The 25,648-nt window shown below is 34.8% G+C and overlaps 1 protein-coding gene across 5 annotated transcripts in view; it reads left to right on the top strand.

Annotated features, from left to right (window-relative positions):
- Nucleotides 1-25,648, top strand: part of SNTG1 (syntrophin gamma 1) — a 357,499-nt gene that overhangs the window by 290,942 nt on the left and 40,909 nt on the right. For all 5 annotated transcript variants that reach the window (XM_074898981.1, XM_074898980.1, XM_074898983.1 and 2 more), the window contains 2 exons: nt 13,421-13,537; nt 18,001-18,072. In XM_074898981.1, coding sequence (XP_074755082.1) covers nt 13,421-13,537; nt 18,001-18,072 — 189 coding nt within the window. The remainder of the gene's footprint in view (nt 1-13,420; nt 13,538-18,000; nt 18,073-25,648) is intronic.

The following is a 25,648-nucleotide window of genomic DNA, read 5'->3' as shown; positions in this document are numbered from 1 at the left end:
TATTTCATATCGTACCCTGTGAGAGGAAAAATATTGAGTCTCTTGAACTTCTATAAACAGAGTTCTGTGGACCTTAGATGGTCATTTATCTTTTCCCTTTCATCAAAATAATAGTCCATGGTACCGGTGATACAGTTCCTACCTACACTTCCTACCAGTGGTACAGAATTTCAGAAGAGTTGATGTGTAAAATAGTACAAAGCAATTGACAATTTATGCATTACCTACAAATGAAGAAGGAAAAAAAACCCCAAGAAGTATTAATCATTGAAAATGTGTGAAGGAAAATTGACAATAAAATTTATGTAAAATGTTAAAAAATGTAGTTATTTGCAAATGCAGAGACATATCCTAGGAAGTCATAAGATGAGAATGCTTTTTTGTCCTTTTAAACAGTAATATTTCCTGGTAAGGAGACACTATTTAGTGAGCAATATCTGTTATATGTTTAGCACATTAGAGAAGTTTTACTTTCAATCTTTCTATTTTGGGAAACAAAACTTATTAAATTCATCCTATTTTATGACAGAGCAAATAGAATTTTAACAGCGGCAAATAGATAAACTATTCTCGGGAGCTGACAACTGAAGAAAAATTATTTATTTATTTAATAATAAATATTTTCCTTGTTGGACTATCTCTCGGTTATGCTGGGTTTAGAAGCAAAGAAAGTTCTCTTTTACTTATGAAGAATGATTCTGGAAAATGGTGAAGGTCTGGAGAGGCAAAAGGGCCTGAAGAAGCAGGCACATGGCAATGCTGTGACTGGGAGCTTCTCAAGGTCCAGACAGACATTTGGCTTCTTTCTCTCAAACACATCTCTACCTGATGGCTCTGATAGTGTGTAAGTGCTGAGTGTCCAGAGTCACTCAATCCAACCGGCACGCTCAGAGTACCCCCAAAGTCCAGCAGGATCAAGATACAACAATATGCAGTTTCTAGCTGCTTTCTTTAAATATACAGCCAGAAGTCATGCTGCTTCCCATTATTTGTTTAACAGCCTACTGTTTACAGTACTTGCTTGATAGAAGCAATAGTCATTCATCAGTCCAACCTATTGCTCCCATGAACCTGCCTAACAGCGGTAGGTGAGATGATATGGCAGTGTCTCCTTCCCCTCCTGCTGAAGTAGGCTGCTGTTCAAAACCACCCCACAGACAGTGGAAGAGTATGCAAAAAGGATCCAGACCTCTGAGACTATGCAAGAAGGGCTTGAAGAAAAGATGTTCTCTGTGAGAGGAGAGACTTCTGAAGTATTAATCGTGAGTTTACATCCATCAGTTGTTTAATAAAGTTCCTGTAGGTCACTGTCCACTCTTTGCATGTCCACTCTTTGCAGAGCTTTGAAATATTCCATCAGATTCTTTCCTTTAGCCACACAGGTAGCACCCACAGTGGATTTTCTATGTCGTCTTCCCTGTGGCTGAAGGAGCCTACCTGTCCTTCTGTAGAGCTCTCTGAGGGTACAGAGCCTCAGTGTCTTAACACTAAAGTTCAAGCTTCATTCAGGACTCAATCTTCATTTTGAAGCAGTTACATCTTTTATGGGTTGTATCCCTCAGTTGTTCATGATGGTGGGACACTTTGCATTAAAAAAAATTGCCTGAGTGGATGAAAGCTCCAATACTGCAAAATAATTGTTACCCCGTACTCCTTAAAGACTAAGCTTTTCCAATGAAAATACGAAATACATGGAAATACTAAGATGTCAGAGACAAGTCAACTATTGGCAGGCATCACCTCACTGTTAAAAAATATTTAAGTGCAACATGAGTTCAGTAAATGTTACGGACTCTAACTCCCTGCCAGAAGCTGTTGGCGTATGACCAGCAAAAGATCCTTCAGGATAGCCTAGACTCAATCCAAACACCAGGCAAGATAAAACAGACCTTATTCTAACAAAGTAAAAAAATCAGCTTGTTAAAAATCAAGTTATGAGAGAAGCATGAAAACAGTATTACATAGAATACACTGAGTATCACATTCTTGATCTAATCATCCCCTAAGGTTTTTCTTAGCTCCTGGAGGAGATATTTTATTATAGCAGTAGTTTTCCTCTACATTTCTCTCTTTCAGAATGGGACTGCATTCTGGTTCTCTTTCTCAACCCAGTTGTATTTGTATACTGCTGTTTGCAAACTGATATTTAAAGTGGTCCCAGGGTACCCCACTTCTTCTTCTTTCTTACTAATTAATTTAGGAGTACTTTTATTTAATAATATGTAAGAATGAAAGTTATACATCATTACTTCAGTCCTTTACATGCCAGCTTTTCCATTCTGTTTTAAAAAGTCAATTGAATTTCAAGTAATTTCAAGATATTTAACAACTCTTTTCATCTGACTTGTCACATCCTCTCTCCCTTCCTCCTCAGTCTCCACAGAATATCAGGGTCCTTCACAAGTCATAACCACTTCTCCCCTGCCCCACCCTGTTATCAACTGTGAAGGGATGATATGATTAACCTTTCATTTCTCAATAGCTGCTTATGAGCAATAGAAGAGTCCTACTGTCTTCAACCTCAAGGGTGCCTTACCTGCTAGCAGTCTGTACTAAAAATTCCCTTCTAGACTGCATTTTAAGGATGAAAGTGTGCAGTAAGAAGTTTGATACACTGCCCCACTGAAAATTAGGGTAGATATAAAATCGTTGAGTTTAGAAAATCCTGGACAGCTACAAATGGATTATGAAATGTGAACTGCTACATTTGGTATGTAGTACTGTGTGTGCCACCGAAGAATAATGTAGCACTGTAATAAAAACAATGCTGAAGCTGTTTTTCTAAGAATAGTAAGTCAGGACTATTTTAAAACAGATTCCAAGACAGATATGAGTGCCTCGAGATCAAAGACTGACAGAATCACAGATTTATTTAGATTGGATGAGTTGTCATAGGTCATCTGGTAAAAATCCTGCTCAGAGAATAGCCAACATAAACCAAGTGGCTCAGAACTTTCTCCAGTCGTTCTGAACATCTTTAAGAATGGAGATTTTATAACATTTCTTGCCAAGAGAAATAATTCAATTCAGTATTTTTTAAATACTAAAAGACATCAAAGGTGCGTTGAAACATGATTTCTTTTTCATAATGCCACAAGATAGACATAGTGAATAAATCTCTTTTTATATATCAAGCAAGGTACACACTCTGGATTTCCATTGCAGAATATTTTTTTTTTCTTTTATAAAAATGGGTAATTTATTTTTCAGTCAGTTGTGATTGCAAGTTCAAACTCAGAAGGCAGGTGAAAGAGAAAAGCAATGTTCTCTATTTAGCTGAAGTGGAAGATTGATACTGTTTGGTATCAGTTTGTTAAAACGCTGCAAGTTTTATCCATTCAACTATTTTTTTTTTTTCAAAAGTAGTCTTCGTAAGTCATTCAAAATCCACTGAAAATCCTTTTAAAAGAAAAAGAGAAATCTATGGCTTTCAGCATACTCTGATAGATAATTTGTGGCTAGAAAGTATGAAATAAGAGTAAATATATACTTGATTTTGTAATAGCATTCAGGTCATTAGACTGACATTAAGATTATCTGAAGCAAAAAGGAAAGTTCAAGGTGGCTGTTTCTGTACCAAATATGTTTCTGATGACAATTTAGAGACACATTTTAAACTTTTTTTTTCAGTTAGTGATTTTTTCTATGTATGATAGATTTGGTGATTGTCTACAATTTTTACTCCAAATCAATTTTATACTGTCAAAAGCAAAGTCTTTTTTGTCAGATTTTATACAAGATAATGATTAACAAAAATAGAAAATTTTCAGTCACTCCTATTGATGTTGTGGAGCTAGTAGTAAGTGACCAATATGATTGTGAAAATGTCTTGCTTTCATAATTCTGTGTTCTGTTTCTCCTACTTTTGATATTTTTTTTACATATATCTTTGAAATACACTTTGATTTAAGGGAAGATTAGAGGATAAGTGTTGTCTGATATTTCTGATAAAGAAGGAAGCATAATGTTATCCATATATGTCAACTTTATGGATTAGTTTACAGTGTCTTATTACATGATATGAATTGAATTGAAATATAAACTGAAGTTTTACTACATTGCTCATTTTTTAAAGATCAAAGAAGACTATCACTTTCTGTTTAGAAATTAAGCTTAAATAGACCTATTGCTTAATGATCTCAAAAACTGAATTTATTAGATGAAAGATTATTTGGTAGCTAATGAATAATAAAATTACCTTAGGGAGTATCCTTTATTGATTTGAACATTAAATTTTTATACTGCCTGTTGGGTTTTTTCGCTGTTAGTAACTGGCACTGGTAATGTTAATCCACCAAAGATGCTGTGCAGATGCATCAAAAATTCTCATCTGTAGATTTTCATGTTCTATGAGAGCTGTGTAGCCTCAGTTACTTCTGACTAATCTACCAGTAGATAAGACTTCTTCATTATTTCCCTTCTCTTAGTAAACTTTGTTTCTATGCACTGATTGTCAGTTGCTGGGGATACTGATGTCCAATAAGTTTAATATGAAAATTCAATAACTAACTTTGCTTAAGAGACATCTGCCCCCATTAACAGTTGTAAAGAAGTGCTACACCATAGTTGTACACTATGTGTACCTATGTGTACCATACAGTATCGTGTATCACTTGCCATTATGTTTCTGATTGCAGTAGCCATTAATCTTTGGAGGATTATATATATTATTATTTTTGAATTGGCTCTAATAGTTGCTTCGTTATGTGCATTTTTTGTGAATGTGAAACAGGTTCAAATGGTGGTTTACCTTCTTGTAATAGTACAGTCCTTCCCTTGATGCTGTGAGTTCTTAGAAATTAGAAACTTTGCTTGAACTTTTATCAATTTTTTCGTAATAAAAAAATAATAACTAACCACCAGTTGACCTTTACTAGACCTTCTTTCTCACAGCAAAATTATGCTGGTAAGAAAAGAAATAAAAGCTATGGCACTACTCCTACTTCTTCAGTCATACTCTCTTCATTCAAAACAATTCATTAACTGAACATGGATTATGAAAGCTGAAAACCAGAAAACTGATTGTACTTTTGAAAATAAAATTTCACCTATTGCTTAGTTTTTCTTTTTTCAGTTACCTGCATTGACTTCTTAAAAAAAACAATGAACTACTAAAAGGCAAAGTAATTCTAGTCTAAATTTATTCAAATATCTTTTTTAGATTTTATTTATATTTATCATTCTGGGAGTGCACAAGTAGTAATTGTGTTCTCTGAGACCCCTGAGAAAGCCTTAAGGACACTTTAAGCTTGCAGAAGTCTTTTTCTTTTGATAACCAAATAGGACAGAAAATAATTGTTTCTCAGTTTATACAGCAAAAGAGATTTTCAAATATTAATAGCTTTTTTCATCAGTTTGTAAGTATTGCCATTTAAATGACTAAGAATGGAAAGTAAAAATCTGGTTTCCTAATAGTTGTCACCCAGTAGCCATAAATAGCATTATTCTATAGAATTCTGGTGTTGGTTTCATCAGAGGTTAAATGATTTAAATATAGTATTTTAAGTCTAAACAGGCTTTTGTATACTTACATATATATCTGCACTAATAATATTGTGAACAGTTCAAACTTCAATCTCACAAAGATATGAAAATATATCTAAGTCAGATCTTGTGAAGTCATTACCAAAAAAGGGATTTCCATCAGATATGTTCATTTTGCTGTGCAAGCAGCAACACCAGAGACTTAAAAGACAACTTTAAGTATACACATTATTTGCAGTTTTATTCTGGCTTTGTGAGCAGTTTGAAGTGTAAACATGTAATTCTGTGGAAACGCATTTTTAATGTTATACAAACTCAAAACATATATTGCTAAAAACAAGCAAGTCTAACCATTATCCATCATCTCTATTTTCTGTATACTCAGTCATTTGGGATTCTTCTGCTTTTATCGTCACTTTCTCCTTTGGATGGAGCTCAGTAAGCAGAAATCTAACAGGCTTTCATCGTGTGAGCAAAGCTGCTACATGAGTAGCGTGATCTCACAGAGACAGCCAAATAGCCTAAGTTGCACTAGTCCTGTCCAATCTCTGCTTACCGGTCCTTTTCAGAGAAACATAAAAAGGAAATCAAAATAATATCTAGAACCAGTCATTGAAATCTAATTGAAAACTACTCCTGGGTTGCATTAAGAATGATAATAAACATTTCTGTAAGTGATTCACTCACACTGGTACCTTAAGAAAGATAAATATGTCAGTTTGCTCAGTGACACCATTGGCAGTCTGAAAGACACTGGAGACTTATATTCTGATCTTTTTCTTCATTCAGCATGTTTGAGTAGTCTAACCTGAGGTGACAAAGATGAATGTGACACATTGTTCTTCAGAAAGGAAGGGCTATGCCCTCCAGCTTGATGATCTACAATATTTTTTTTTTGTTGTTTGACCCATTTATATTTTAGAGCCTGAAAAATATATTACATTTATCCTGTGTACATTTAGAAGAGGAAATAAAAAGTCATTAATCAAAAGAAAAGTCCTAAACACAGTCAATCTACTAGGCTTTAAAATAGATTATGTTTGCTTTCTTGCCACCTGAGTGTTGAGCTTTCTGTATTACACTGTTATCTGTTTAAACCCTCGGAAAACCTGGAAATTTCATCCTGCATTAAAATTTACAGCCCTCCTTATCCCTGCTCATAAATTCAGTATGTGAAAAATGGACAGGCAGGTATTCAAATATGACTATACATCAAAGGTGTTTTTCCCAGTAAAAAACCCCAGCATCCTGATTGCAGTTACACAACAGCAAAAAGGGGGGGAATGATGACAGTGTGATATACAGGACGTTTTCTAGTTAGGATGTCTGTGAGACCTGCTTATTATCAAAGAGTTTGCTGAGAGCTACTATGTTGAGAGTATCAGAGAAGGTCTGAAGTTTCTCAGGTCAGCTGTAAAATGCCTGTGATGGTAGCTGGACTGAGTATCCTCGGTGATAAACCTGGCAGTCCAGTGCACCTGCACAGGGATGAGCTAAATTACTCTGAAGATGAGTTATGTGGCAAACAAACAAGACAATTCTCTGCAGGAAGAAAGGAGGCTCATTCAAGTGAGGAAGGCAGATCACTCTAGATAGCACAAGATACATTTTTTCATCATCCAGCCACCATACCTATTAACAAGGAAAATTCTTAATCCAATGTGAAATGCACACATCACTTACACAATTCTGGGGTTTTACCATATGTTGGCTAATTACACTAGTTGATGATTATTTTTTCTTAATTACTCAGTCAATATCCTGCAATCCAGGACTAGCATGAGCTATTTTTGTACTGATTCCTTCTAGGAATTTCACACACACACCCCCTAAATTAATATGGATTGGTACCTAATACTGCAGTTTGCATCCAAATCTATCCTTGTAAAAACAGCTGCATAAGGTCTTTCTTGGAAAAAATCTTAACACAGGAATGCTGTACTTTCTAAATGCTAATCACCTCTATTAAAATGAACAAATTCAAATTGTAATGAATTTTAAATACATGTAATTGTTCATTGACTTGAATAATTTAAAGGAGAAAAAAACTTTTAATGTTGACATTTTGACAAAGGCACACAGTTGCCCAATTAATGCTCAAATTGACTGTTTTCAGAAGAATTTATTTCAATGAACAGATACTTAGAATTCTTAAGTAAAATAAGTGCTTTGAAGCAAACTGTAGCTACTATCATGTAGCACTGGATGAAAAACTGAATGGATGAGACAAAATGATGCTCTTAATTAGTAGATTATAACAAGAAGAAGATTGTGATAAACCTGGAAAAGCAAAGTACACATCTTTACCTCTTCAGAAATCTGTCCTGTAGCCATCTACATGTAGCCATCACTTTTCAAATCTGTGAAGGGAGTGAAGGCATGAAGCAGTCTATATAGTCCTGATTTCTAGCAAGATCTGGTAGTTATCATTAGGTAGGTGCTCAGATTTGTCATGGATGGTGTTGGATGTAATGTAAACTGTAATGCAGGTTTTTCAGACAGTGTTGTTAATGTTGGGCACATGTCTGCAGAGGTCCAGGCATGTTTTGTTATGCTAAACAACTGTCTTGACTCTGATTATGACATTGTAGGCTAAGGAAGAAAATATACTCTGTTTTCAGTCTTTGATATCAGTTTTCAGTTCTTTGGAGTGTAAGGGAATAATCATTTTGCCCAGGTGGCCCATAAAGCCAACGGCCTCCTGCCTTGTATTAGAAATAGTGTGACCAGCAGAAACAGGGAGGTGATAGTCCCCCTGTACTCTGCACTGGTGAGGCCACACCTGGAGTACTGTGTCCAGTTTTGGGCACCTCAATACGAGAGAGATATCGAGGTGCTGGAGCAAGGGCAGAGGAGGGCAACGAAGCTGGTGAAGGGCCTGGAGAACAGATCCTATGAGGAGCGATTGAAGGAGCTGGGAATGTTCAGTTTGAGGAAGAGAAGGCTGAGGGGAGACCTCATCACTCTCTACAGCTACCTGAAAGGACATTGTAGAGAGGTTGGTGCTGGTCTCTTCTCACAGGTGATTAGTGACAGAACAAGGAGGAATGGCTTTAAACTGCAACAGGGGAGGTTCAGACTGGACATTAGGAAACAAATTTTTCACAGAAAGAGTGGTCAGACAGTGGAATAGGAGTCACCATCCCTGGATGTGTTTAAGGGTCGTTTGGATGAGATGTTGGGGGATTTGGTGTAGGGGAGAACTTTGTAGAGTGAGGCTGATGGTTGGACTCGATGATCCCAAGGGTCTTTTCCAACCCGAATGATTTTGTGATCTTCCATAACTAAGAATTATTTTCTGCTTTCTCTAGTACTATTTAAGACACCTAAATATTTCCTTATTTTTTGTGTGATCATTTGAAAAACCAGAACAGGAAAAAACCAAAACCTATACTCAGCCTTGGTCTGTTAATAAGATGACAACATGAGCTCTTACCTAGTTGGAAATTAAGCTATATATGATACAATAAATGTGTAATTTTATAATCTATCATAATTTTTTAATAATCTCTAGTAATAAGTGAAACGATTAGAGATTGAATAACCCATCAGTAAGTAGGTCGTTCAAAGATAGGAATGTGATCTTTGTCAGTGATATCTCTAAAGCACGTAGGACAGAAAGGATGGGATATAACAGAGGAGAACTGATGGGGGAAACTATTTTGCAAGCAATCACTTTTTTGTTTTATACATTCATAATTTTTCTTATTTCATGGAACCACAGAATGGTTGAGGTCATAAGAAACCTCTGGAGGTCATCTTGCCAACAACACTGTTCAAGCAAGATCACCTAGAGCAGGCTGCTCAGGACCATGTCCATCCGCACTTCAAATGAAAAATAGTTAATTTCTAAATTTTGAAGTTCAGAAATAAAAGACAAAGTGGATATTTGCCAAAGCTGTTCCTTTGCTATTAATAATTTAATGGTATCATTTTCTAGAAAATGCTGATCATTACTGATGTTTATTTGTCACAAAACATAATGAAGCAAATGAGGCTTTAAATTATTTTAAATGTATTCTGAAACATATGTAAAATAACCTTTCATTGGCATTTGTCTTCTGTTTCTTTGAGATTATTTTTCATATACAGACTGCCTTGTTTTAGTGGGCTAAAACAAGGAGTGGAAAATGAAATGGAAAATAAATGGAAATATTATCAGGTTTTTCACAAGCATGAAAAATAAGATAGGAGACATTTTGACCGTATTTACACTAGAGCAAAATTTTTCTAGCTTTCATTCAAAATGATATGTGATTAGTTCTGTTGCCTTTGAAAAAAAATCTTACTCAGCATAAAAATCCTAAGCCTTTTAAATACAGAACTGTTTTTGCCAATTATTGCATTACAATGACACTTTTTGATCCATTTTAGGGTTGTTTTATTGTTTTTCTGCTAATAATTGACTATAATGATTTTTGAGACTATCATACAGAGAAAATGATATTAAAACCAGGGTAGAGAGCATTATCTGAGTTCCTCATCCCTCATAATTTTCCCCCTGTATTGTCTGATATTCATTTGTTTTCTTACTCCATGTTTATCCTGTTTCACTACAGCACTCTTTCACATAATATGAGTATAAATATGAGAATTCCAATATAAAAAGCTGTCGGTGCATGTTCTGATCTTTGAATTGCCCCATTCAGTTAATGACACATACATTTTACATTTCATTTGGAGGAAATTTTCTTGTATTTTTATCTTACTATTCTTCCTAAAAGATAATCAAATTTGTGTAAAAACTCTGGAGAAGTCTTTGTGAAAATGAAGGCTATGTGAATAATTTTAGCAATATGCTGGTCTGACATGAAATAACGGCAATTAATGGCAATTTATTTTGCTTGATTAGGATGTCCATGCAATATAAATACATATAAATTAGGAGATTATGGATTTTTGACTGAAGAAAGTGTCCTGTTTCATTTAACAATTAGATACAGATTTTATCAAAACTGTACATGATTTAACTCATAAACCATAATAACTTTTTGAATCTTTGTTACTGAAACAGCAGTAATTAAGTTAACTAATTTGTGTCACCATTTGACTTTGAAGAATGATCTGCTTAAGGTACATTAGAAACTAGTACTGCAAAAATTATCTTTTAAGTGGAAGGCTATCAGAAATAAAATCTGTTTTCTCCACCACCACCTTTGTTGATAATGGTCAGCAGTTTATAGGGACTCAATAAAACTTTTCTAAGATTAAAAAACTAATCTCTTTTTTAAATTTATAAAGGGACATGCTATGCACTGTCTATTTGTGCTTCACATTTATTTCCATTCATCATGTGTCTGTGGTTGTAAACATCACTTTTCAGATGGAATAAAATGAAATTCCATATTTTGGGCCAAGTCCACATGTAGCGTGTTAAGATATGTTCCAAAACTCATGAGTCAAATTTCATTTTCACCCACTATTTCAATACGTATATACACATTAACTATTAATTTGGAAAGTTAAGATCCCTTTCCAAACAAATAATTTTCTTGAAGTTGTTCATAGTCAAAACTTTTTTAGAGGTAAAAATATTTACCAGTAGCATAAATGTCTCAAGAACACTACCTTTATTTTGTCTCATAAGTGAAAAATTTTCAACAGTTTCTCAGTTTCATTTTGTAAAAATTAAAATATTTTACCTAAATTCACATGTTCAGTGTATTTAGATAAACTGAGAGCACTTTAGCAACACATGAGTAAAATAGTTATCAAGTATTTGTTCAGTTTTGCCTTGTTTTCCAGAATAGCCGGTGCTATTTTAATCCACATGTGAATATGCACATGCACTCAAACAACTGTGTAAGTGTTCCTAATTATAATCATACAGCCTTTGCTTAACAGTTCTTCTGTATGTTTAATAGTAGGTATTAAGTCTGAAAGATAAATGCCTTTTTTTAATAAAACCTTGGTAAAGCAGGTTGTCTGAAAAATCAGTCCAATTTCTCCTCATGATCTACAGAGGGAAGGGAGAAATATCTAAAGGAGACTTAAATTGCTTTAAATTCCATGGCTGCTTTGGTATTAAGGCAATCAAATGTGAAATATCAATATATCTACACAGCATGAGTGACTGTATCCTCTTATTCTGATGAATAGTAGAAGTAGAAATGAGGAATGTGAAAAAGAAAAACACTAACTGAAAACCGACTACATACAGTGCTATAGAGATATTAAATATCATCAAGCAAGATGATATCGTACTGTGTGTCTGATTTTAATGAAAAAAATGAAGTTAGAACCACATCAATTCAGTTTAATTAATTTAAAAACATAGATGTCTCAATTCCTAGAAATTAGAGATCATTCATTCTCTTTCAGTTACAGAGAGGAAAATGTGCCAAACTTCTGCACATAATAGTACAATTCTTTATGCTAGTTTTGCTCTTCTATGTAGCCCCTTCCGGTCACTGAGTTCCACAGATTCCTACCAAGTCAGAGCGAGGGGGATCCATACTTACCCTACATTGGGTAACACAGCAGAAATGAGGGAAATCTGAATAAATATTGAATTGAAATAATTTAAAACTTCTCTTACTGTACCTGTCAGTCAGAGTTGGGGTTTTTTTCTGACTATTTTTTCATTCAGTAATGAATGAGATTTCAGAGGACGTGGCTTTTTAGTTATTGCATGACAGTGAATCTGCTTGATTCTTGAGCATTGTGGTACAGCTCTGTCCTCTTTTTCAGGTTTATAAACTTGTTGAATCACCAAACCAGCAAATACTTAAACATGTTATTCATTGGACCCAAGACATACAATATTACAGCATTAATGTTTGCTATTGGCAAAAGAATTAAATGTTGAGGTTTCATTGTAAGTGTTAGAGGAATGGACCTTCTCCCTGTCTCTGTTTATAAACCATAAAATATCTAATAAACTGTAGATTTCGTACATGGTGGTTTGAAGAAGCCATTAATTTCCAGTGTGTTACAATACAATCCAACAGAAAAAGAGAAGAAATAAAAACAAAAGCAAAACCAAAACCAGACACCTTCCATTTATTTTAATGTATATTCCATGAACATCCTCTTCCCAACAGTAATGAAATAAACTGTGCAAATCACTTTTTTAAAAGTATGTGACATACAAAATCTCAAAGGATAAAACGTGCAGTACAACCATTCATTTTAGGTACAATTGTACCATTGGCAAACTTACTAACTCATTGACTATTAATGATTGTAGTTATTTTTCCTAAACTCTTGTCCTTACAGGTTCATTACTGACATTTAAGACAGAGAATGCCCCATGCCTAGTTAATGTAGAAATCAGTTTCACAAAGAGATATAAAATAGATCTATTCCATTAGCGGCGCTGTATGAAATATGGGTTGATCTATATTCCATAGCAGTAGCGTACCAGTGCACACTGGAAATTGTATTTTATTACTAATGGCATGGCTATAAATCAAAAGTTGCATGATATGTCTACTCTCTGTTCATGTGTTCTCCAGAAGCTGGCATAGTGGTGACTCATAACCTGTTACTCTTTAGGGATTTGATATTAAATTACTCAGACTTAATAGATAGATAGGTAGGGAATTAGATCATAAAATGGGTTTGAATAAGTTCTAGTTCATACATCTATGTCGGAAGATCTACAAGTAGTTGTAAGAGTTGACGGCATTCTGGTTACTTCTTAGCTGTGGATGAAGTCTGTTCAGAATAGTGTCTGAAAACAGTCGATTTGCTATTCCTAAGCAAGGGGGTTCAAAACTCCTACACAGGGATTTTTAGAGGGAACAAAAAAAGCTCATCATTATTTGGAAGTAAAATTTGTAAGATCATATTGCTAAATGTGTAATTGTGAATTTTTGTGTGGAGACTTTATCTGCATTGCAGTATAACAACAGTTACTTGATTTGGTATTCCTGCCTGGTGGTTCCTTACATTTCACTTGCATTGTATTTCTCTGACGTGATTTTTCTGTCAGATAGTCTACATGGGCTGGGCAGAAGAACGGGAACAAGACTCCCTTCAGGATCGAATGTACACACCAAAGTTTCTAGCACTGAGGGGATCTTCCCTGTATAAATTTATAGCACCTCCAGTAAGTATATTTCTCATGCTTAATGGGAATAAATGTTATTAAAGAAAATAATTTCATGTAATATGTACAAGACTTTCACAATGAGATATCACTCTTTGAGCTAACACGATTGCAACTGACAGCACTGAAAAATTACAGGGTATGTGGTATAAAAGTGATAGAAAATAGCTGTTCATCAGATGGCTAGGCATCTAACAAGAATTTCTTTTTCTCCACTTACCTGAACACTTAGAAAAATATAAGAGAAATCTACTTGTGCTAAAAGAGGACTTTTCATTTTCCTTTGGAAGAGAGAACAAGCCTGAAGCAAGATGGTTAGTTTTAAACTGAACTATCATTCTAGTCAAACTGCTGAGATTTGGGGAAATATCAAAGCTTTTTGCAAGCTGTGGAAATGGCAATATGTCTGTATTTAGATTTCGTCGTCAGTGTAACTTTCATGCTACTTGGGAGCACCTAAAGGAAGGTAGGGCAGCAAATGAAATTGTTTTTGTTAAAAATATTAATTGGAATATGACTGGCAACACTGGGCAAAATTTTAGCTCTTGTCTCATACTCAGCAATATACCTTCACAGTTTTATGGTCCATCTAAACTACAATAAACTGAGATATCCTCTAGTTAACTTTTAATCCAGTAGCTAAGGAGCCAGTAACAGTCCCATACCAACAGCAGGGAGAGAGGTATAGATCCATTTGTTCTGTTTATCGGGTGAGCTTTCTGACTGCCGCTAAACCCTGTGTTGCCAGATCCAGGCTGTAGTTACTTCCTGCCTGAATCATAGAATTGCAGAATCGTCGAATAGTTTGGGTTGGAAGGAAGGTTTAAAGGTCACCAAGTACAACCCCTCTGCAATGAGCAGGGACATCTTCAACTAGATCAGGTTGCTCAGAGTCCCATCCAGCCCATCCAATCCCTTGACTGTTTGCAAGGATTTACCACCTCTCTGGGAAATCTGTTCTTGAGGTAGTTCAAAGCCAGCTTGAAAGTCTTTATATCATTCATCAGTCACTATTCACATTTGTTTAGCAAAGTGTTTAAGAACATGTAAAAGAATGAAGAGTGGAAGTAGGAACTGAAACCTTTGTGTGTTCAGTGTTGGTGCATGAGTTCACTGGTGTAGGTTTGTTTTTCCCATGGCTGGTAATGGAATGGGAGTTTGGCTTTTGTTGGTGGGTATTTTGCAGGATCAGATTAAAATATCAGATTATGCTGCCAAGCACCTTAATTCAAAAGCAGGTGTCCTGGCTTTGGCAGACCTACCCAAGAATTTGTTGTCTGTCAAATAAAGCCACCTCCGTTCTAGACACTAGATGGAAGCAGAAACAATGCTAAGAGCTCCTGTTCAAAAGAGGAAGATTATTCTTTTGGAAGCACTATGGAAGGAACTGCAAGCCTCTTTACTGAGAATTCAATCATAAATTTCCAGGACTAATATGCTGTTGGTGGGTAAATGGGTAATGGGTGATGATTAATGGGTGTGGGAGGAACATGTTTATAATAGGACTGTGAACCACGCTGGTGCGAGTTAGGACAATTTTGGCAAGCTGCTGCTGTATGAGACAAGCCACCGATCCTTGATAGGTCTTTATAGGTCTTGTTTCAGCTGAGCTGCAAGCACAACATGATTTTGTTTTGCCAGATTCTGGTTCTTATTCTAAAATAGAAAGATAGTTCAAACTTTGAGAAAAGTATTTTCTCTCCATGGAGTAGGAGGGAAGCAGTGATAAACATGCTTTTTAAAGAACAGAGGAAGTGTTCTGTAGAGCTACCTTAAAAACATGTAAAGTGTATAATAATTGCACACTTACATGCCCAGCAAAATCTTATCAAAGACTGCAGTAGGCCTTTTAAAAGGACTTCTAAAATCCTATTTTCTATATGCAAACTTTTACACATACAGTTATATTTGATATTCTGCAGGTATATGTGTTCTTTTCTTCCAGGGATTATGAAAGATTAAGAAGAAAATTTCAGTGCTTCAGTTTCTGAACTTCTATTTATGAGAAGCATAAAGTGTAGCTATTAGAAGAAAAACAGTTTTAATTACATTTTCAGTGTAAACTCCTTGGATTAAGTTGTTTTCTGAATAAAGATGTGCTGCCAACTTTTCAACCAGATCAAATGAAAGTGTTGCCCTGGTCTCTGCCAAAGTCTAACACATTAGTGAAGCACGTGTTTAAACACTGTACATCAGCAGCCTCCCCCTGCATCTTTTTTTATCTGATCAATAGTACTTCTACTTTCCTTACTCAGATAAATGAACAATTCTAACATCATTTATTTGCATTTTGAAAGCTTTAAATAAAATTTCTTTTTTTTTCTTTTTCTGTTATTTCCTGGTACATTTTCTCCTTTAGAATTATGAAGTGTGGCAAGTCTGATGAGGTTCAATTTCTTACGGGTCATAGTTGAAAATCTCAGAGAGAATGGACTTTAATTGAGAAAGAGCAGCTAACACCTTTTCTCTTGCTACTCAAGTTTTTAAATTAAAATATTAAAAGTGAATAGGGCAAGAAATTTTGATGGGTTTCTTAATTCTGCAGTTCCTTTTGTTTTGAACATATCTTTCTATAGAAAGAGCTTTGTTTGACCTGAAAAGAGGTATCTTCATAAGTACAAACAAAAGCAGAAAACTAGGGGAGAAGGGGGATCTTTGATATTTTTCCCCAAACATGGAGCGTACAGTAAGCTTTTAAACATAGCTCCGAATAGCTTTGTGCTTCAGCAGCAAGACTCTTTTTCCTCATGGGGCAGTAAGATCACCTTGTGTGGCTGGTGTTTTGTGCTCAGTGGAGCTGTAGCAAGATTTCTCTCCTCATTTCTCTGTTCATGGTAAGAAAGTTAATTTCTTGTCTGCAGTAGCAAGAGCAGCTTTTTTTTTTTTTTTTTATAACTTTCTTTCCCTGACAAAAGCATTTAACATGTTTTTCATCAAGTCTCTGAATAGCATTTTAAAACTCAGGCATAAAGATGGCATATTTCCAATATTTCTTTACTTCCTCATTCTGTATCAAACAATTTATTTGCTCTAAGTATTTAGTCATTCCCTTCCTTAGAAATCTGGTTTAATATCCATACTTCAAAATACAGTGAAAACAGAGTTTGAGGATGACTGCAAATAAATAAAATTCTAATAGAAGAATAACTATGACCCTGTATTTTTTAACTTTTCATTTTTGACTGTGGTTTTCTCAAAGAACTTTCAGTTACAATAGTGTTTATAAATAAAAATTAGTTAGGGATAGAATTTTCTCATACAACACCAAAGTAATTTTGATAAAGCAAGTTTTATACAAAGGCATCCAAACCCATTGATGCTTCTCAGACTTGTTGTGTCTATTAATGATTGGGGATTTTTTAGATAAAGGATAAATTAGTCTCATATACTTTATTCATATGCCATGGATACCATTTGATGATACATTTTTCAAATAATTTTATAATCTTAATTTTGAAAACCACATAAACTTCGGTCTTCATCAGCTTCTTCATCTTGTTGAACAATTTTAATGATAGAACTGTCTTCCTTTGGAGCTGGGACACTGTTCAAAACTTCTTACCATTAAGATTTATTTTTTTTCGTATATGGCCTCAATTTTCATTCTGTTTTGTGTGTTATTCTGTCTTTTCAGAAAGAAAAGACAGATTCTTCTCTTTCCTTCTTTCAATTTACTTGGAAATTTATTTATAGATTGCTGTGATATCACCTTGACTCTCCCCTTGCTGAATATATTCTCCTATCCCATTTAAGTCTTAATCCTTACCCTTGCACGATTTTAATTAACTCCTTTATCTATGCAATTTTTTTTGTGTAAAATAGTTGCTTAAAATTAATATTATTAAAAGCAATTGTAAAATCCTAAGATAAAGAGAAGAAATGGAAATAGACTATTCAAATCTTTGTTAGAATTTAGGATTATATTGACAAGACAAAAATAAAATGTATATTTGCCTCTGTTGTTTCTTGTTAGTTTTTTTCCCTTTATTTCAAGGCATGTGGAATATGTGTCTGGGACTTTGCAAGGCTGGAGATGTTGGGTTTATTGATTTGCAAACAATGTAAGTGACTGGGAGCAAATTGTGGCATGCAGTTACAAGGAGAAAAGTGGTGAGAAACATGCCTTCTTATAGCCAAGGTTCTGTCAGAGGAATTCAAGGGCTGCATGCTCTCAGGATCTCAGTGCAATCCCCATCAGTTCCCAGTGGAAGCCTCATCATTCAGCATAGAGCATGCAAAGGCACTGTTGCAAGCACAAGGAGACAGGCAGGATGTCTCCTAAGCATTGCCTGGATGGAACAGTCTGGTAGTTATTGCTCTGAGGCAGTGCTTGGTCTTTCTGTAGATATTATATTGCATGTAAATGGTTTAGGGGTAGATTTTTTAAAAAATAAACTTAGTTTTTGAAAAAACAAAAATAATTTACTTTCTTTTCCTGTTTGTTTGTTGTTGTTTTTTCCAAGGTCACAACCTGGGATTGGACACGAGCTGAGAAAACATTTTCAGTTTATGAGATAATGTGCAAAATTCTCAAGGTATGATGAGAAAGTATAAAATAAATTACCACTTTGTCAGACCAGTTGACAAGCCAGAGCATAAGAATGCAACTGGAAACTGCATGTGACCACCTTGCAGAAATAGATCCATTTTTTAATTTTTTTCCCTTTGAAGTCAATAGCAGTTCTGGTGTCAGCAGATACAGAGAGAAACTAGGAGGAATGGCAAAATTGGAAATAAACTGATTTTGACTAGGAAACTGTTTTATTTCTCCATAATGCTATATAGGATTTATAACTTTAATATCACACTTAACCAGTATAACATTTATTTTTCTAACTGAGGAGCTAAAGAAATAGTGATCAATTTGGTTGCTTTCAAATATGTTGATGCATCTGAGAGTGGCTGCAATGCAAGATTTCACTAAAACTGAGATCAGAGTCCTTAAAATATGCAATACCATTCTGAAAACTCTTGTCTAATTTTTTTCCCAATTTATTCAGTTTACATTAACTGTAATAAACGGGAAGAGAGAATGAAATATGCTTAGAAAGTTAAAGCTACGAGTAGCAAATTAAATAGGGCCATTACCATACAGTGTTTGTATTAGTTCTGAATTAATACAGAATTAGTATATGTGGTCTTCTCTCTGTTTCAAAAATATTCAAAAACAGTTTTCCAGATGCCTAGCATTTCTCAATTTAAAATATGAGGAGAGGAAAGGGAAGTAAAGAGAGATAAAAAAAAAAATTGTCTCTTTCCATTCATTGGAAGTGCTTTCCTGTTGGCTTGGGGGTTTTGGGGTCAAAATTATGTAAAAGGTAATTTGATCTTTTCTGAAGTTTCATCTAGGCAGAGATAGACTAGTATAAAAAAAAAAAAAAGTATGAAAAATAGTATTTTTGTAAAGTGTTTTTCATTGGGAAAATCTTATACTGACATACATGGTACATTTCTTATTTTTTGTATGTCACATAGGTGCACTATGCTTTTCTTAGGAAGGCAGATTACAGATGGAACAGCTCAATAAAATTCAGAAACTTTCATCATCCACTACAAAAATAAGAAACCAAATTTTTAGTCTCAAAAAAACCTGTCTGCTAGCAATCTAGAACAGAAAGGTGAGAGGAGTTCTTTTGCTGATACATTGGCTGTGGGGTCTGGAGTCTTCATCGAGAAGTAAAACATCCCAAATACAACACATCCCATTGCTGTGGTACGTCCTTTAACTACCAAGTGTGTGCAAACATTGACTCTTTAGTAGTGGTCCTGTAGGGAGAGAATTAACAGGAAAAGATAGTCACTCTGTGAAGACATGGCACTGAGGGTATAATATGAACAATGCTCTTAGAGCAGTCAGGCTTTGAGAGAGATGAAGAATCTCACTTGTGACATGCACATTTCATTTTTATTTCTGGTAACCTCTAATCACCTCAGGCCTTGAGCATGGAAAAGACTAAGCACCAAGGTAGTTCTCTGAGAAGTAAACCCATTGAAGCCAGGGTGACTCTTCCCTGTGACTTATACAAAGATTTTATTATACGGTTTAAATAGAAATTTACAGAATGTATGCTATATAGTTTTCTGTAATCCAAAGGTCCTTTTTTTCATTTCTTCTACCATTTTCCTTTGTTGATATTCTTCTCATTCACTCATTTTTAGCCATTTTTCTTTTTTCCCCTTCTCCTTTATCTACTGTTCTTGTATACCAATGCAGGGAATTTTTTTTTTTCTTCTCTTTTTCAGCTGTGTAGCAGTAGTTACAGGAAAAGAGTCAGTCCACAAAGCAGTAAAACCTAAGCTAATACCTTCCTGTCACTGTTGCGTGGAAGCACAGAAAAGAGTATAAAGATGCTCTTTTTTTCGTATCATCTAGCTCTGCAAACTGTCTGGGAAGAGGTGTAGATCCTCCATTCTCATTCTGTATTAACAGAGGATGTCCCAGTAGAGAGGCAATTCCAGTTTAAGTGATATAGAAATATAATTTATGGGGTTTTTTAACACATTATTTATATTCAGTTATTCCTTTATTGTCTGTAAACACGGTCATGCTTAGAGTGTTGAAATGTTTCAAACAGGTTCTTTAGCAGACTGAAAACTCTAAATAATAAAAAATGGAAGTAGAAAAATCATTGCAATGAAATTACAACTTCTGACATTGGAGTATTAATCTTCACCATATTCTAGTTTTTCTACAGCAGGTACTATAGGACTTAACCATGGTTTCGCTAAAGATAAAAGCAAGTAAAACGAAGAAAAACAGCTTCCCATTACTACTACACTGAACCTCTGTGAACCTCTGTAGAGACTCAAGGTTTTGTTCAGCTTTTATGCCAGTGTCATAAATGTCTCCATTTTAGCCGTGCATGTTTCTAGCACATTTGCTGAAGCAGAGGCATCTTTAAAAAAGTTACTCTGGTGCTTTGTGATCACCTTCAAACATCTTCTATAATACGTCCTATACTACTTTCATTATAAATTTTCCTTGGAGAATGAGTTGAATGGCAAATGGTCAGGCTAACAGGGTTTGAAGTGATTATGTTCTTAGAGGTTGATAGAAAACATGATAGCTCAGGAAACTGAATGAAAAATAATGAAGAAACATGGGCTCTTTTACACAGAGCGTTCCCTCTCCTGTGCTTCCTGTTCTTCTGTGGCAGAGTCTGAGTTCATGTCATTCTTTTCAGGAAAATTGAGAAGATAGAATTATTCTGTGTTTTGACTTCAGAAGACAAATCACATGTCATAGGACAGATATAAATCGAGGAAGACAGCAATGCCTGTTTGCAGGATGGTATAATCACTTAGTGTCTCTTAAGTAGCTTTATTTCCATATTCTTGGCTAAACTCAAATTGTTCAGTCTAGACTTTGCTAGGACTAAGTATCATAGAACATTTCCAGATGGTGGAACACCATCATCTATTATTATCTAATTTATTATATTATCTAAATTTATTTTAGAATGATCACTACAATGGATTTGGAGCCAAATGGACCATCTATCACTATCTCAGACAATTCCTGGTATAGCTTGAGAGTTATCATGGGCAAAGGAGCATTTGTAATGAGCCACTGCATGTGAGCACCCTGTTTTAGGGGTATAAAGAGTTTCATAGTACGGATGTGGTCTGCTTCTTGCCAGATCACTGTAGTGTCAACAAACAGTCCCATACTGCTTAATCTGTTAGTATAAATACAGCTTCTGTGGCCAATATTCACTTAAAGTGAAGGACTTGCATGTGGTCTGTGCTAAGGTTTGTACAGATTTGCCCAGGAGTGAGAAGTAGTGCTTTTGAATTAATGTTTCCAAAGCATCGTTCTTTCTATATTGTTCAGGCTGTTGGGTGTCCTGAGAAGGAGAATATTTATCATCTGCATGCAAGACTAAGTGTATTGGTCAGGACTGCTGCAACACCTCTGTAGAGCCGGAAAGAGCATGGGTCTTGTGTCATGTTGTCTTTGTCAAAGTGAATTACTAAATGTTATCACATCACTTACTAATCAAAATATATCTGCATTACATGGTTTGCTTAGATTAGAATGAGATGTTTCAAATGCTTTTTCCATGGTTGGACTTACAATCATTAGAAACTGGGATGCAACTTTCATCCAAGCATGCTGGTGTTTTCTCCTGCTGTATACTGGCAACTTCAATAACTGTCCCTCATGCCTCAAGGACAGGACTTTACTAAATCTGTCTGAAAGCATTTTTTATCTTTATTCCACTCATTAATTCTGATTAAAATTCTGAATTAACTTCACAAGAACAGTTTTGATTAAAGAGACTTAGTACCTTAGGTTAGTCTTTTAAAACAGAATTGTAATTGTCCTCAGTTAGAGAGATTTCTCTAAGTTTCTCTTCATGACAGAAGTGCTACAGTGGAGAATATAAACTGCCAGGTCATACTGAATGCACATTAATATTTCAGGGTTTCAGTATGAGAGAATACTACCACTTCTGGTGACAGTAAAAATATTAAAACACTAAATAAATATTCATCTCCACACCCAGCAGAGAACTTCACTAATTTGTCAAGAAGGGAATCTAGTCGAAACATGTTATATAAAACACAGAACTCGGCTGCCACCATGGCCAGTGTTTTCTTCATAGCTGTCTACATGTGTGGAGTGTTTTCTCCTTTAGAATTCATTCCAAAGGCTGTGATTCTTCTCATGAATGATGTAGGAAACTGGGAGGCCATTTTCAACTTTTAGTTCTCTCAGCCTCAAGCACCTAAAAGGCAGGATCTTCTGCACATTAATCAGAGATGCCAGAGATTATTTTGTGATTTATAACTAGAAGATTTATAGATGCAGTAGTCCTCTAGTAAATCACTGTTTTGTTGTAACTGTATTTTTTTTTTTCTCCCCCCCTCCCTCAGATTACAAGGAAAAGAAAGAGGAGGAAACATGCTCTATGCAAGGCAATAAGTAACTACTCTTAGTATCCTTAGGACCTTCTAAATAATCAGGAAGACCATTAAAATTTGAAGAATAAAAGTGGATTTTAAAAAGCTCTCTTCTGACTGGGTGAAAAACAGTTTTACTGACATAAATTCAGCAAAAGAACACTGATCCCCTATTTCAGTATTTACAATTTTAGATAGTAAAAAAGTATAAAACCTCACCAAATCCTGACAATCACATTCATACACTACCAAAACAATACTGGATTATAAAAAAAGGTTCTGTAGAAAATTTTCAAAATACCATTTTAAAATGCCTATCTCTTAAGTATAATGCTCTTCACTATAAAGATTTTTGGGTTGAATTAATAATTTTTGACATAAAAGTAGATAAAGCAGGCCGAGTACAAAAATCACATTTTGATTACATTTGATTAAATTATTCATCATGAAGTAAACACCAGTGGGCTATGTTTGATTTAAAAGGCACATTTATGGAGATGCAAATAACTTAAGACCTGGGGGAGTAAATACAAAAATTGATAAGCATATGAAGTAATTTATTAAAAATTCAATAGGTCTGTTAATTATGGGGTGGAGGTACCTTAATAAAGAGAAAATACACGGCACTGAAGAATTCTTTAACCCTAAAAGAAACAGGTAAAAAGAAAGAGTGAGTAGACATCAAAGTCATGCAAGTTCAAATAGGGAAGAAGTTAAAAACTGTAAGATGATTGATCAGTGAAAGGTACTGGTAGGGAAAGTTGAGATTTTTTAAACAACTTTCTTTTTTTACCACCAGTTTTATACAGACTGATGCTAGTGAGACAGTGACTCTAGCATGTGGATGAAAATCTGTGATCCATGTTAAGCAATTTGTCAGGCAGGATAATCTAATGATACCACTTCTGACATATGAGTCATTTTCAACAGAATTGGTGGTAGAATTTGCTATGAATAAATACTTCTAATTTATTCTGGAAAAATCTTGTTTCACGGTATCCTCTATTCTGAGGGGTAAAGCCCCATTAACAATCAACTACTTCTAAAGTTAGGATTTGTCAAATCTTCAGTACTCCAGAAAAATATGAACTTATACCACTAGCTTCAGAAGTGGGCAGATGGCCTTGTCCTGTTCAGTACTTCAGAGCTCGTTGAACTGCTTATGTCTTTTTGGTACCTCTAGTATTTTTGATACGCAGCTTTAACATGTGTGTTTTGAGTGTGTGTGCATGTGTGTGTATATTTTAACAAGATTTAAGTAGTTTTAATAAATTGGTAAATAACAAATATTTAAGCAATTTTTCCATAGGAGTAGAAAAAAGTTTGTTAATTTTTTCAGGTAAATTAAGAAGAATAATGTAAATAACTGCACTTCTCTGCAAGCAAGTTTGCCTTGTTTGCTTGAGTTACTGATGTTCTTCAGCTTCATATAAGCATCTCCATTTAAATGTGAGAAAAAGCTCAGTAACCTGCCTTCTGTCTTCAATGCATCATGCAAAAAATTTGGAGAATTACAATAAAAAACAAACTTTATTCAGCATAAACCAGGAAACATATTTAGGTGTCAGATCAGCTCTGAAATTAAATGTGAGGATAGTTGTGAAAGGCAGTCCATGCTGGTAATATGTTAGGATGGTGAATCATTGATGTTTATAGCTGGTATAATTCACATCGGTGCAGCTATAATTTTCTTAGTATATTAATCAGGACCAACTTGGTGCCTCAGAAGATTTGTGTTTCCTTCCTTATGTAGCTGTTAATATGTGTAAAATCCTCAAATGCAGTTCTGTTAATTTGCTCACTTAAATTTCCTGTAATTTTGTTCTCCATTTCCAGTAAGTCAAGTATGGGAAAAGGATAATATAAAAAGCATGGCAAACTAATGAAAATGTTTATATATTCAGATCAATTTTAAAATTAATGCCAGTAGACACATAAACATATAAAGTGAAGGTACAGAATATATTTTGAGGTCTATCATTAATATAGTTTGCTCAATGGCTGAGACTTACATCCTGATATGATTTCACTAAAGTACTTCACACATACTCAAAACTGCTTAGGAGGCATAAGTAATGAATCTCTTTCATGAACAGGTAAATGCTGCATCTAGGAAAAATTAGATTTTTAGACAGGGTTTAGGCAGGTGCCAGTTCTTGAAAAAGGTGGTAAACTGTTGAGTGTTAGAGTTCTAAACAGTTGAAGTAATTTTCAGTCTTTGATTTGCCTCCAGTTCTAAATTTAAGAGTATTTAATGTTTCCCAAGAAAAGAGGATCTGTTCCCACTCTAACTAGAATTACAGTTGTCTTATAAGAAAAATAGTAAAAGTCATAAATGATCTCCATGTCCACTGACATTAAGACCAGCATTAAGTTTGTGTCAGTTACATGACAAAGGAAAATTTCTCAAGTGTTAGTATCATTTATTACTGAAATAGAACTCCTGATGAGGCCATTAGATTTCCATCACCTGATCCTTATAAGCATAAGCTGGTGTGTAGCTGCTCCTGCCTTGTGTAGATATGTAGTAGATGACCACCTCTAGCCTGATCATTCATATTTTCTGTGATTCTGCATGTGATGTCAAGTCATTTCCTTCAACATGTACAGAGTGATACAATCCCTAATGTATGGTGTGTTAATCTGGATAAAGATAATGGGCCCTGTGTGTTGAAGATGTTGATGTTCCTGTAACTATACAGCTCCATGTAAGAGTCTTTTTTGAAAGCAAAGAGGCAATGTTATTAGATGCACAACAACTGCCACTGTATAAAGGCTTATTAACTTATTTGATTCAGAAATGCATTTCTGACTATTGCAATAATTAATTTTATCTTAAGATGTTGCGGTTTTATTGCATAAAGAATTTAGGACTGTAGGCTTTCATTCAAAAGTGATCACACGGTATTTTTTCACTGGAACTGTGTCCCATTCCTTATATGAAATAAATTGTTCCTGTCTCAGGGACAGCTGTTCAGAATTTCCTTTGGTGCATTTTCTTCACAGTGAAGGTCTAAATATTCCTTGCAAGACCCAGAATGAACACTGGAAACAGAAATATTAATTTCCTAACAATTTTTTAATCTTCTTGTTTTATGGTAGCATCTTCTTTTCCATGACGCTTTTGAATTTTTTTCAGAGCGCTATTAGCAAGTACAATTTTTTACACATTTGCTGATACAAATTTGCTGGCATATTGATATC

This window comes from Athene noctua, chromosome 2 (assembly GCF_965140245.1).
Source record: "Athene noctua chromosome 2, bAthNoc1.hap1.1, whole genome shotgun sequence".
Lineage (NCBI taxonomy): Eukaryota > Metazoa > Chordata > Aves > Strigiformes > Strigidae > Athene > Athene noctua.
Note: the sequence above shows the minus strand (reverse complement) of the source record. Positions and strands in the feature narration are given on the sequence as shown.